The sequence below is a fragment of the Nylanderia fulva genome, unplaced genomic scaffold, assembly GCF_048542155.1.
Source record: "Nylanderia fulva isolate GAGA-0341 unplaced genomic scaffold, ASM4854215v1 Scaffold578, whole genome shotgun sequence".
Lineage (NCBI taxonomy): Eukaryota > Metazoa > Arthropoda > Insecta > Hymenoptera > Formicidae > Nylanderia > Nylanderia fulva.
The window spans coordinates 43,987-56,809 of NW_028190674.1; the positions used below are offsets into that span (position 1 = coordinate 43,987).

At 35.4% G+C, this 12,823-nt stretch overlaps 1 protein-coding gene across 1 annotated transcript; it reads right to left on the reverse strand.

Annotated features, from left to right (window-relative positions):
* Positions 1-311: 311 nt before the first annotated feature.
* Positions 312-3,127, reverse strand: LOC146720957 (uncharacterized). Its single transcript, XM_085487572.1, has 2 exons — positions 858-3,127; positions 312-486 (listed from the first exon to the last, which is right to left on the reverse strand). The coding sequence occupies exons 1-2, from the start codon at positions 3,125-3,127 to the stop codon at positions 312-314; spliced, it is 2,445 nt and encodes an 814-aa protein (XP_085343698.1).
* Between the last annotated feature and the right edge of the window lie 9,696 nt (positions 3,128-12,823).

Consider the following 12,823-nt stretch of genomic DNA (forward strand, 5'->3'; position numbering starts at 1 on the left):
AAAAAACGTAATATTGAATATTTTCCCATTGGTTTTTCTTACTGGCATTCAACTTTCTTACTTAAAAAAAAAAAACATAATTACTTATTAAAAAAGTATGCAACTGCATGTTGAATTTTACATTTTTTTAAAACAATTATCTGTTTTCTTTATACCAGTTGATTAGTTTCATTATTCCGTGCAAAAAAAGTATTAAGATATGATTACCAAAAACTGAATATTTTATAAGATATTTTACATTATTATTAACTGGCGTTCGGAACTCGAAAGTTTATTGCCACAAATACCAAATCTCGCCAATGTTCCCGTCCCTAAGCAAGATCCTTCCATTCGCGTCCCTCGTACCTCATTTCGTTAAGATCCATTCTAATATTATCTTCCCACCTACGTCTTGGTCTACCCAATGGTCTTTTCCCATTAGGTTTATCAATTAGTATTTTATATGCGGTTCGATCCTCACTCATACGCGCCACGTGGCCTGCCCATCTTAATCGGCGTGATTTTATTATACGTTAATTATATCTGGACTATTGTATAATCGATGTAATTCTACGTTATGCAGTTTTCTCCATTCGCTTGTCTCCTCATCGCGCTTCGCACCCATGATTTTTCGAAGTATTTTATTCTCGAATACTCTAAATTTTTTCTCGTCTTTTAACGTAAGTGACCACGTTTCGCTGCCATAAAGGACTACCGGTAAAATAATCGTTCTGTAAATTCTAATTTTTAAACGTTTAGACAACACTCGCGATCCGAGTAATTTATTAACCGAATAGAAGCAAGCATTCCTCAAATTAATTCTTTTCTTAAGCTCTTCTCTTATTTCATTAGTTTGGTTTAAAATCGAATCCAAATACTTAAAACTGCTGACCCGCTCAAACATTTTATCTCGAATGACCAAGCTTCCGCAATTATGAATACTCTGGATTCTATTAGTGATCATATATTTAGTTTTTTCAACGCTTACTTGCAACCCAAGTTCTTTCGTTTTATCTAATAAAGTTTTAGTGTTATCAATTAATGTTACTTTATTATCTCCAAGCAAAGCAATATCGTCCGCATATGTTAATAGCTGTGTTATACCGTTTAACCGCAGACCATTTTCACTTTTCTGCATTTCTTTAATAGCATATTCTAATACTAAATTAAACAAAAGAGGTGACAATGCATCCCCCTGCTTTAATCCGCTATGAATGTTAAAAGTTTCCGATATTTGGTTACCTATTTTTACTCTACCTCTAGAATCTTTTAAACAGATTTGAACCATGCTAACCAATTTTTTAGGAATCCCCAGCCGAATTAAAATTTCAAACATTTTCTCCCGTTTAATCGAATCATACGCTTTTTTGAAATCAATAAAAAGTTGATGTACCGGTTGACCAAATTCCCATTTTTTCTCCAAGATTTGCCGAATAGTAAAGATTTGATCTGTAGTCGATCTATTTCTTCTAAAACCGCATTGATGATCCCCACTTATTTCCTCTACATATGGTACAAGCCTCGTCAATAAAATGTTCGACAAAATTTTATAACAAGTAGGTAACAGTGAGATGCCCCGATAATTATTACAACTCATTTTGTCACCCTTTTTGAAAATCGGAATTATAATTGAATCTTTCCATTGTTCCGGCAATGCTTCTTTATTCCAAATTAAGATAATTAATTTCTGAATTTCCTCTATTAACCTACTTCCTCCCCATTTCATTAATTCCGCCGGAATCAGGTCGATGCCCGGTGCTTTATGATTTTTTAATTTTTTAATCGCGCTTTTTACTTCTGAAATTGTCGATTCGTTAATCAAAGGTTCCGCCGTGTGAAACTCAAAATTCTCTATTTCCCGGTCGCTTTCAGATTCAACATTCAATAACTGATCAAAATAATTTTTCCAAGTATTTAGTACTCCCGTTGAATTCGTAATTAAATTATTGTCCTCATCTTTTACCATTTTTGTCCTAGCTTGGAATCCCTTTCTAAAATTATTTATTCCCATGTACATACCGCGGACGTTACTGCTTTGACAATTTTCATCTATTTCTTCAGTTTTACGTTTTAAATATTGACGCTTTTTATTTTTAAACATATTATGAGTTGCTTGCCTAATATTAAGAAACTGATTCCGAGTTTCAGCCGTATTTTGAGTCAACCATGCGATACGCGCTTTGTTTCGTACTTTAACAGTTTTTACACATTCTTCGTCAAACCACGGTTTGTTTTTGTGTCTTTTACAAAAACCAACCGTGGCTTCCGCCGATTTTACTATCGAGTCGCGTACGTTTTCCCATTGTTTGTCAACCGCATTATCCTCCGATTCATTAATTTCCTTTAAGGCCGCGAATTTATTCGTTACTTCGACCGCGTATTTTGTTCCGTTCTCTCCCTTGGTAAGACTTTGCACATTTAGACGTTTGGAACCAATTAATTGCCCGTTAGTTTTGTTTAACGAAAGACGTTCTCTGATTTTGGCAATTACCAAAATGTGATCCGAGTCGCAATCCGCCCCCCTATAAGACCTAACATCGAGTACGTTTGTGTGGCGCCGTTTATCTGCAAGAACATGATCAATTTGGTTACGCGTATTTCCATCCAGGGAAATCCAAATTTGTTTATGGATATTTTTATGTCTAAAATATGTGCTTTTGACGATAAGATTTTTGCCGGTCGCAAAGTTAATCACTCTTACTCCGTTATCGTTACTTTCCTCGTGCAAGCTTTCAAGCCCGATCGTTGGTCTAAAAAAGTTCTCTTTACCGATCTTCGCGTTAAAATCCCCCAAGACTATTTTCATGTAATCATTCGGCAATTGGTCCACGAGGCGTTCAAGTTCCTCGTAGAATCCGTCTTTAATTTCGTCATCTTTATCTTCCGTCGGCGCGTGCACATTGATTATCGCGATCTTGTACCATCGGCCTTGCACAACGAGCAATCCTAGTCTTTCGTTTATAAATTTAACGTTTTTTACCGCCGACAAAATTTTCTTATTAATCATGAAACCGACGCCAAAACTATGGGTCTCCGACTCTCCATAGTGAAACGTATATGAACCCGCGATAAGTGAACCCTCCCCGGTCCATTTTGTTTCTTGCAACGCGACGACTTTTATCCCGTACTTTTCGACCTCTCCGACCATCGATTGGAACGCCCCAGGTCTGTAAAGACTTCGGACGTTCCACGTTCCCACTTTGATATCCCTCCCGCTTTTTGACTTTATGCGATATATTTATGAGATATTTTACATTTCATATCAAAAAATTTGTTAACTTCAAACCTTTATAACTCAACAAAAACTCTATAAAAACATATGTTAGTATAAGGTTTTGTGAAGCTTTTGAAATAACATACAAGAATATGTAAAAAAATCGGTAGTTCCGTTTAAGAAATTGAAGATGACCTTCACGTGACCTTCACATGACTATTCAAGGTCAAATCAATAACACGATCTTATGTACCCCTCGAAACCCTACAACTTTTGTTCGAAACATTTTTTTGTATCTCAAGTCGTTTCCAAGATAAAGAGCCCAGGTCGGACGTTAGACACCCTGTATATACATATATTATTCAATTTATTATTGACTGACATTAAAATCGGTCTAAATGATCTTGGAAAGTTGGTGTTACCAAAATATTTTCCAAAATATTCGACTGAAACATCAAGCAATCCCGATTTATTGTGAGGTATTGATTGACGTGATCTTTTCTAAACATATGATGACATTTAAATGTTCCTTGCATTTCTGCAGGAAAAACCACTATGATTTTGACATTATTCTGGATGTATGAGACCTAAAACAACTCGAATTTTACTTTCCGCTCGAGGTCAAAAAATCGCACTTTTTGGACATGTTGTGTGCTTCGGGTCGGGCATAAGGGGTCGCGCCAAATTAGGATAAGGATCCGGGGCGTCAGGGTTTGGATCGGGGTTATTGTATTAATTCACTTCACGTTCTCACTATCAAAGAACTTTTATTTGAACTAAACACTTGACGTTATCTTTATTTTCACAATATTACACTTTCTAGTTACTTAACTGGTTGAGCGGAAGCGATTACGTATAACTTCGCGAATTGCACGCGCGACTGCGATAAGATGTTATAGATCGCACGCGGTTAGCGAGGTTACTCTTAATTAACGACTCGAGAGCGACTGCCGGGCGCGCCTACTGCTTGGTTTTTATAGTATCGCTTTTTGGAAGTTCCTTGATCGAAAGGGGTGCCTGGCAACGGGCCCCCTCGGTCAAGAACCTAGGTGCAAGCGAAGTAAATTGAAAATCCTTCTGCTTTGCTTGCACGTTGAGCAATTTCGGTTCCGCGTGTATCTCGCAGCGTATGCATTTTTACGCGGTCAGTGCCCGTCGTCAAGCGGATGTAATATGAATAGTTATTTTTAAGAGTTTAACAAGGCTCTGTAATATAAATATAAATTTAACGTATAAGACGGGCAATAAGAGCCAAATCGCGGATGACAATGCGTTATCCTAACGAAACTAAATAATTTTCCGTTAGCATTAAATACCGGTGCACAAGGCACCAAATTTTACTTGGACACGGCCAAGATTTTTAAATATGAAATAATCTCATATTTGAGATTTAATTTCAATACCCCTTTAACCCCCGTACGGAAAATAAATAAATGAATGCAAGAGAAAAATATAGATCCGAAAGTCGCTGAATCAGGACCAGCAGTCGCCCGGCAAGCGAAAGGTCTCGGATTCGGTTCCCGATTCAGCGACTTTCGGATCTATATTTTTCTTTTGCATTCATTTATTTATTTTCCGTAGGGGGGTTAAAGGGGTATTGAAATTAAATCTCAAATATGAGATTATTTCATATTTAAAAATCTTGGCCGTGTCCAAGTAAAATTTGGTGCCTTGTGCACCGGTATTTAATGCTAACGGAAAATTATTTAGTTTCGTTAGGATAACGCATTGTCATCCGCGATTTGGCTCTTATTGCCCGTCTTATACGTTAAATTTATGAATAGTTATACCTTAATAGTTATATCTTTTGGGGTTTAACAAACATTCTCCTTTAAATATTATTTATAATAAGGTCATCAATACAGTTTAAATGTTTACACGACATATATACATACAGTTGTTAGCTAAACGTCTCAGTAGACATACGTGTTTTTACACATATTCAATTTTATAGTGATGACTATCATATATATTTTATTATAATGACATCAAAAAATCTTGCATTTTAACATTTAACGTTTGTAAGTTTCGCATATATATTTTTTACACATTTTTCTGTGTGTCTGTCTGTGGTCTTGAGTTAATTGTTTCTATAGTCTAATAACTATTATAAATTAATTTTATTTTTATTTTTATTGTATTTTATTTTTTAATTTATTTTATTTTACAAAAAGTGATAAATAAAAGGCCAACTTATCGAGCAATTATTAGAGTTGTTCAGTCAAATAAAATTTATTTCATGTATAAACTATTAAGCTACAATCATTCAATACTAAAACTTACGCAAAAATTACAGTCATTATAAAATCATAAAATAAACGTTTCAACCGCACGCGGTCTTCTTTAGTATAATTATTAAAAATATAAAATCATAAAAAAATTTACATAATGTCGAAAATTAATGTTAGTTCTTCAAGAATCGAGAATTTATAAGCAGTTAACGCGTGTTTCAATCCGTCATGTCCAACAAATGTTTGCCTCGATATGATCTTCGATTTTAATCAGATCTTGAAAAGTTTCATCGTTAATATGCAAGAAATTAAAACATTCCGTAGGCGCTGCGATTAATAAAAAATTAACGATTAACGTATGTCAAAATTAAAATATATATCCCCAACAATTAACAATATGCTTACTTGACATCGTTCTTCTTGACAATTTTAACCACGTTTTTTTGAAAAAGTTATTGAAGATGACACAAGACAAGACCAACAATATAAAAAGACACCTTATTTTAAACTCTACTTAGTCAAAGAATGTGCGTGTTTATATATGATCTAATACCTATGTTAATGTCCTATTTGTCTTATTATTATTTATTGTTCGCTAATTTATCCAAAATATCAAAATACGACTCGCTGAGTAACTCAGTATCTTTGTTTAAATTTAGCCCATTTTTTGTTCTTTAATATGTAGCATCTCAGAAATGAGTCTTTTATAATAATTATTTTCGTTGTCCAGAATCTTTGCGTTATCCCAATTAAATGTATGGTGTTCATTTTTTATGTGTTCAGAAATTACTGAATATTTCGTTGAGTCCAATCTGATATTATTTTTATGTTCTTTTAGTCTCGTCTGTAATTGCCTCTTCGTTTGGCCTACATAAGATGCATTACAATTATTGCAATTGATCTTATAAACCACATTCGAATTGCATGGATGTTTAGTTTTATCTTTCTGTGCTTTAATAATATTATCAAGTTTGTTGAGACATCTATATCCTACAATACACTCTGTATTTTTTACCGAGGAAACAATCATTTCTGAGATCCTATTTATATACGGAATGACAAAGAATTTTTTATTAACTGAGTCTTTTTTTATAATTTCTGTTCCTTCTATGTTAGCTTGTCTTTTTATAATGCTTTTTTTTATATATGATGTGTTCTATCCGATGATTAATTTTGTTAAAAATCAGCTCAAGAGGGTAACCATTGCTTATGAGTATATTAATGATTAACTCCAAATTTTTATTTAAAAAATGTGGGTGTGATAACAACAGACATCTGTCCACAAGGTTGTATATTATTCCAATTTTTTGGCATAATGGGTGGTTTAAATAAAATGATAAAGTTCTTTCTGAGAAGGTTTCTTTTTGATACCAGTCAATGTATATTGTGTTATTAATAATTTTAAGTGATAAATCTAAGAAATTCAAGCTACGATTAACCTCTTGTTCCACCGTGAATTTAAGTCTATCATGATAGTTATTAAAATTATTAACTATCTGAGTCATATTAATCATAGAAGTGACCAATATTATGTCATCTACATAACGGAAGTAAAACAAACATTTTAAATTTAACGCTTTAAGAACTGTATCTTCAAGATCTTGCATAACCAAGTCAGCTATAATTGGATAACGGAGACTCTATAGGGGTCCCAAAAGTCTGTTTGTAAATTATGCCATTAAATGTAAAATAAGTAGAGGTCAATATGAATTTTATACCACATATAAATTCGCTTTTCGGTATTCTAGTATTTGTTTCAATGTGATCCCATCTATCGTTAATCCCGTTAATCGCAAGATCTAGAGGTACGTTCGTAAATAAAGAAACCACATCTAAAGAAAACATCTTATCGTTCTCATCAATGTTTTTACCAGACAACATGCTGTACAAATCAAAACTATTATTGATATGACTTTTCGTTTTAGGTAGGCTAGTTTGTAAGATGTTTTGTAAAAACGAAGCCAGCGAGTATAAAGCTGTATCAACCGATGAAACTATGATTCTAACTGGCATTCTCCTTTAAATATTATTTATAATAAGGTCATCAATACAGTTTAAACGTTACACGACATATATACATACAGTTGTTAGCTAAACGTCTCATTGTCAGTAGACATACGTGTTTTCACACATATTCAATTTTATAGTGATGATTATCATATATATTTTATTATAATGACATCAAAAAATCTTGCATTTTAACATTTAACGTTTGTAAGTTTCGCATATATATTTTTTACACATTCTTCTGTGTGTTTGTCTGTGTTCCTGAGTTAATTGTTTCTATAGTTTAATAACAATTGTAAATTAATTTTTTTATTTTGTGACGACCCGTTTTGTCGTCACTAGAAGCCGCGCAAGCGCGAGGCCGACCGCCCGCCCGCACTCATACAAACGGCCCCTGTCGGGGCCACCACACGTCGAACACGTGGGAATTTGCCTTTTCGCCCCACCCGACCGAACCGCCCCACTCCAAGCTAGTTGGAGGGGGCTGACCGACGGGTATATAAGGCGGTACAGCCGAGACTTCGAAGAGTCCCGTCCTGGTCTCTTGAGCGTACTCAAGGACCACTCCTCACCTCCTAGCCATCCCGGGCGACGAGCGTTCTCGTCGCGTAAGCCGAGTGTCCTCGGTCACCGGATCCTCTCCGAACATCACCCCGGCCGACGAGCGTTCTCGTCGGGAAGGCCGAGTTTCCTCGGTCACCGGATCCTCTCCGAACAGCACCCCGGTCGACGAGCGTTCTCGTCGGGCAGGCCGAGCATTCTCGGTCCCCGGATCCTCTCCGAACATCACCCCGGTCGACGAGCGTTCTCGTCGGGCAGGCCGAGCGTCCTCGGTCACCGGATCCACTCCGAACATCACCCCGGCCGACGAGCGTTCTCGTCGGGAAGGCCGAGTTTCCTCGGTCACCGGATCCTCTCCGAACATCACCCCGGCCGACGAGCGTTCTCGTCGGGCAGGCCGAGCATTCTCGGTCCCCGGATCCTCTCCGAACATCACCCCGGTCGACGAGCGTTCTCGTCGGGCAGGCCGAGCGTCCTCGGTCACCGGATCCACTCCGAACATCACCCCGGCCGACGAGCGTTCTCGTCGGGAAGGCCGAGTTTCCTCGGTCACCGGATCCTCCGAGAGTCACCGACATCTTACGGAGCTCGCCCTTCTCAGGGCGCCCGAATCAAAGGCGGTTTACGGAGCTCGCCCTTTTCAGGGCGCTCGTATCCACGCCGCGTTGGGTAAATTTCGTCCGCCGCGCTACTATCTTAGTTATAAGTCGTGTCCGCGTCCGTATAATTTGGTCGCGTTTCACCCGTCGCGTTATTATTTGTAAACCTTAGTTATAAGTAGTGTCCGCGTCCGTATGATTTGGTCGCGTTTCGTCCGTCGCGTTATTATTTGTAAACCTTGGTTATAAGTCGTGCCCGCGTCCGTATGATTTGGTCGCGTTTCGTCCGTCGCGTTATTATTTGTAAACCTTAGTTATAAGTCGTGTCCATGTCCGTATGATTTGGTCACGCTTCGTCCGTTGCATTACTTGTATTCCTTAGTTATAAATCGTGTCCGCGTCCGTATAAGTTGGTCGCGGTCCGCACTTCCTGCGATTCCCCTCTGTACGCGTAGACTAGATAATAAGTCAACTCTCGAAGGGCGGCTTCAATAAACTCTGTTTTTACCAGAACGATTGGCGTGGTTATTGCGAACCTGAGTCTCCCCCTCTTCCCGAATCCTGGCACCGACGAGCCGATCCGTGGCGTCGGGAAAGGAGCCCCGTTACAATTTTTATTGTATTTTATTTTTTAATTTAATTTATTTTATTTTATAATAATTAAATGCTCTTTAATTCAAATAAAGTATTACAAATATAAGCGGCTAATAAAAGCAGATTCAACATCAAGGTTAAACAATTAATTTATTACATCTAATCCATGTATACTAATACAAAAAATACAGTTTAAATTAAAACTATAAAAATAGACTCGAAAATTGAAACAAATTAGGAAGCGAACGTTTCGATCCAATTTTTCGGATTTTCTTCAGCGCAGTATAAAAAGCAAAATTAAATTTAACAAAGTCTAAATGTTTTTAACGTATAAACGTCTAATAAACATATTTAAACGCCGTTACATCAGTAAACGAAATAAAACGTCGTAAGATTAATATGTGACTCTCGCTAAGCTATCACATTTACGTTACTGTGGGAAGCGATCCTCTTTAGTTTTCTGACTACGAGGTTGGCAGATGTTAGAATATAAAATATTAATCGCATCCTATAAATTAAAATAATTTTCTCAATACACCTCAATAATTATAAGATCTAAAGTCAAGTGCGTTATAAAACAATAATCTAACATATGGTATAAAAAAATGCTAATAAAAACTTACATGTATTTATGATGTGACAATATTTTAATTGTAACAGTAACAACGGTAACGCTAGTGAAATCCTCATGTCAGTAGAACGGCTCAGAGGAAACTGAAGCTCAGTTGGAAACGAAAAGTGACAAACAATTATAATCATTTTGTATTTGTTATTTAACCTTAGAGTTTAGATAGTCTCTTTATAGCTTCAATATAAATATCGGATAGATTTTCAGTATCAGTCTGTAAATTGAGACTATTATTTTATCTTTTTATGTATATCATTTCTGATACTGATCTTTTTCCGTAATAAATTTCTTTATCTAAAATATTAATGTTGTCCCAATCAAATTCATGGTTAAAATTAACGCGGTGGTCCGTTATTACTGATTTAGTATTAGTATTTCTAACAATGTGTTTCCTATGTTCAGAAATTCTTGTGGTCAGTCTTCTACTAGTCTGGCCCACGTAAGAAGCGTCGCAGTTTGAACAATTAATTTTGTAAACAACGTTTGTATTATTCATTGTAGAAATAGTATCTTTATGTACTCGTATGTATTTATTTAATTTATTAAAACTAAAGAAGAATAATTTAATATTCATGTTCCTAATAATATTTCTAAATTGTTCCGTCAATCCGGGTAAAAATGGAATAGTGAAAAAAGACGTTTTTTCACTATTATTATTATTATTATTGTTGTAACCGTTAGTTGTGGTATTTTTTAATTTTTTGAATAAAATTAATAGACGTTGGTTAATAGTATTAAAGATCACGTCAAGCGGATAACAGTTTTCTAAAAGTATGTTGACAACGGTAACGAGATTTTTATAATGAAATCGTGAATGTGACAATAAAATTGTTCTATCCACTAGACCGTATATAGTTCCTCTCTTTTGACACAAAGGATGCTGAGACAAGTAGTATAAATATCTCCCCGAGAATGTCGGCTTGTGATACCAATCAGTGATTATCTTGTTGTTTTCTAAAATTAGTGTCAAATCTAAAAAGTTTATTTTATTATTATCGTCAGTTTCCAGAGTGAATTGGAGTCTATTGTGATAAGAATTAAAAGTCATAAGTGTGTGGTCAATTAAAGTTAATGGAACAGTCAATACAATGTCGTCAACATATCTAAAGTAAATCGGGGGTGTGAATTTTAATAATCGTAATGATTTATTCTCAAGATCTTGTAAAACTAAATCTGCAATCACTGGTGAGAGAGGAGAACCCATGGGCGTTCCAAAGGTTTGGCGGTAGATAACGTTATTAAAAATAAAAAAGGTAGAATTTAAAACTAAGCTTATTCCATTTAAAAATTCTGATTTTGATAAGTCACAATTCTTAGAAATAAATTCCCATCTGGAGGAAATACTTTCAAGAGCCAAATCAATAGGAACGTTAGTGAATAGTGAGACAACATCTAACGAGATTAATTTAAATTCATTCTTAATGTGAATCTGTGACAATTTTTTTACTAGTTCGAAACCGTTGTCAACACGACCTTCAGGCACTGGAAGGCTTTTAACTATAATCTTGTGCAGGAAATTCGCTAAGTTATACAGAGGAGTGTCCACCGATGACACTATTAATCTGAACGGGCAGTTTTCTTTATGGACTTTAGGCAAGCCATATGCCCTGGGAAGAGTTCCATCAGTAAATAACAAAAGTCTGTATTAAAAATAAATTAATACAATTGTCGCTCGTATATTGAAAACAAAGTGATAAATATAAGGCCAACTTATCGAGCTGAATATTCGAGATGTTCAGTCAACTACCATTTATTACATGAATAAATTATAAAACTACAGTCATTATATTAAAACTAACGCAAATTACAATCATTCTATAAACGTTTCGACCGCACGCGGTCTTCTTCAGTATAATTATTGAAATATAAATTCTTACAATTCACATAATATCGAAATTTAATTATAGTTATTCAGAATCAAGAGTTTTTGAGCAATTAACGCGTGTTTCAATCCGTCCTGTCCAACAATGTTCGCCTCGATATGATCCCTGATTTTGTTCAGATCTCGGATAGTTTCATCGTTAATATGCGAGAAATTAACCCGTTCCGTAGGCGCTGCGATTAATAAAAAATTACCGATCAACGTATGTCCAAATTATAATATGTATCCCCTACAATTGGTAGTATGCTTACCTATCATCGTTCTTCTTGACAATTTTGCTACTTATTAACAGTTATTAAGGATGACACATAACAAACCAACAATACAGAAAGACAGCTCATTTTAAACTCTACTTGATCGGAGAGCGTGCGTGTTTATATATGATCTAATATCTATGTTTTACTCGTTAATGTCCTATTTGTCCTATTATTATTTCTTGTTCGCTAATATATCCAAAATATCAAAATACGACTCGCTAAGTAACTCAGTATCTTTGTTTAAATTTAGTCCATTTTTTGTTCCTTGATATGTAGCATCTCAGAAATGAGTCTTTTATAATAATTATTTTCGTTGTCCATGATCTTAACATTGTCCCAATTAAAAGTATGATGTTCATTTATTATGTGTTCAGAAATTACTGAATGTTTCGTTGAGTCCAATCTAATATTATTTTTATGTTCTTTCATTCGCGTCTGCAATTGCCTCTTTGTTTGGCCTACATAAGATGCATTACAATTATTGAAACTGATCTTATAAACCACATTCGAATTGCATGGATGTTTAGTTTTATCTTTCTGCGCTTTAATAATATTATCCAGTTTGTTGAGACATCTATACCCTACCATACAATTTTTATTTTTTACCGAGGAAACAATCATTTCTGAGATCCCATCTATATACGGAATGACAAAGAATTTTTTATTGACCGAGTCATTTCCTATACTTTTTTGTTCTTTCTATGTTGGCCTGTCTCTCTATAATGCTCCCCTTAGATATGATGTGTTCTATCCGATGATTAATTTTGTTAAAAATCAGATCAAGAGGGTAACCATTGCTTCTGAGTATATTAATAATTAACTCCAAATTTTTATTAAAAAATAGTGGATGTGATAGCAATAGACATCTGTC

Bases quoted from the DNA above. Each gene is read 5' to 3' on its own strand.
- LOC146720957 (XM_085487572.1), bottom strand. From the start codon at position 3,127: ATGGTCGGAGAGGTCGAAAAGTACGGGATAAAAGTCGTCGCGTTGCAA. The intron at 487-857 runs GTATTTGGATTC...ACGCCGATTAAG, and splicing joins GAGCGGGTCAGCAGTTTTAA to ATGGGCAGGCCACGTGGCGC.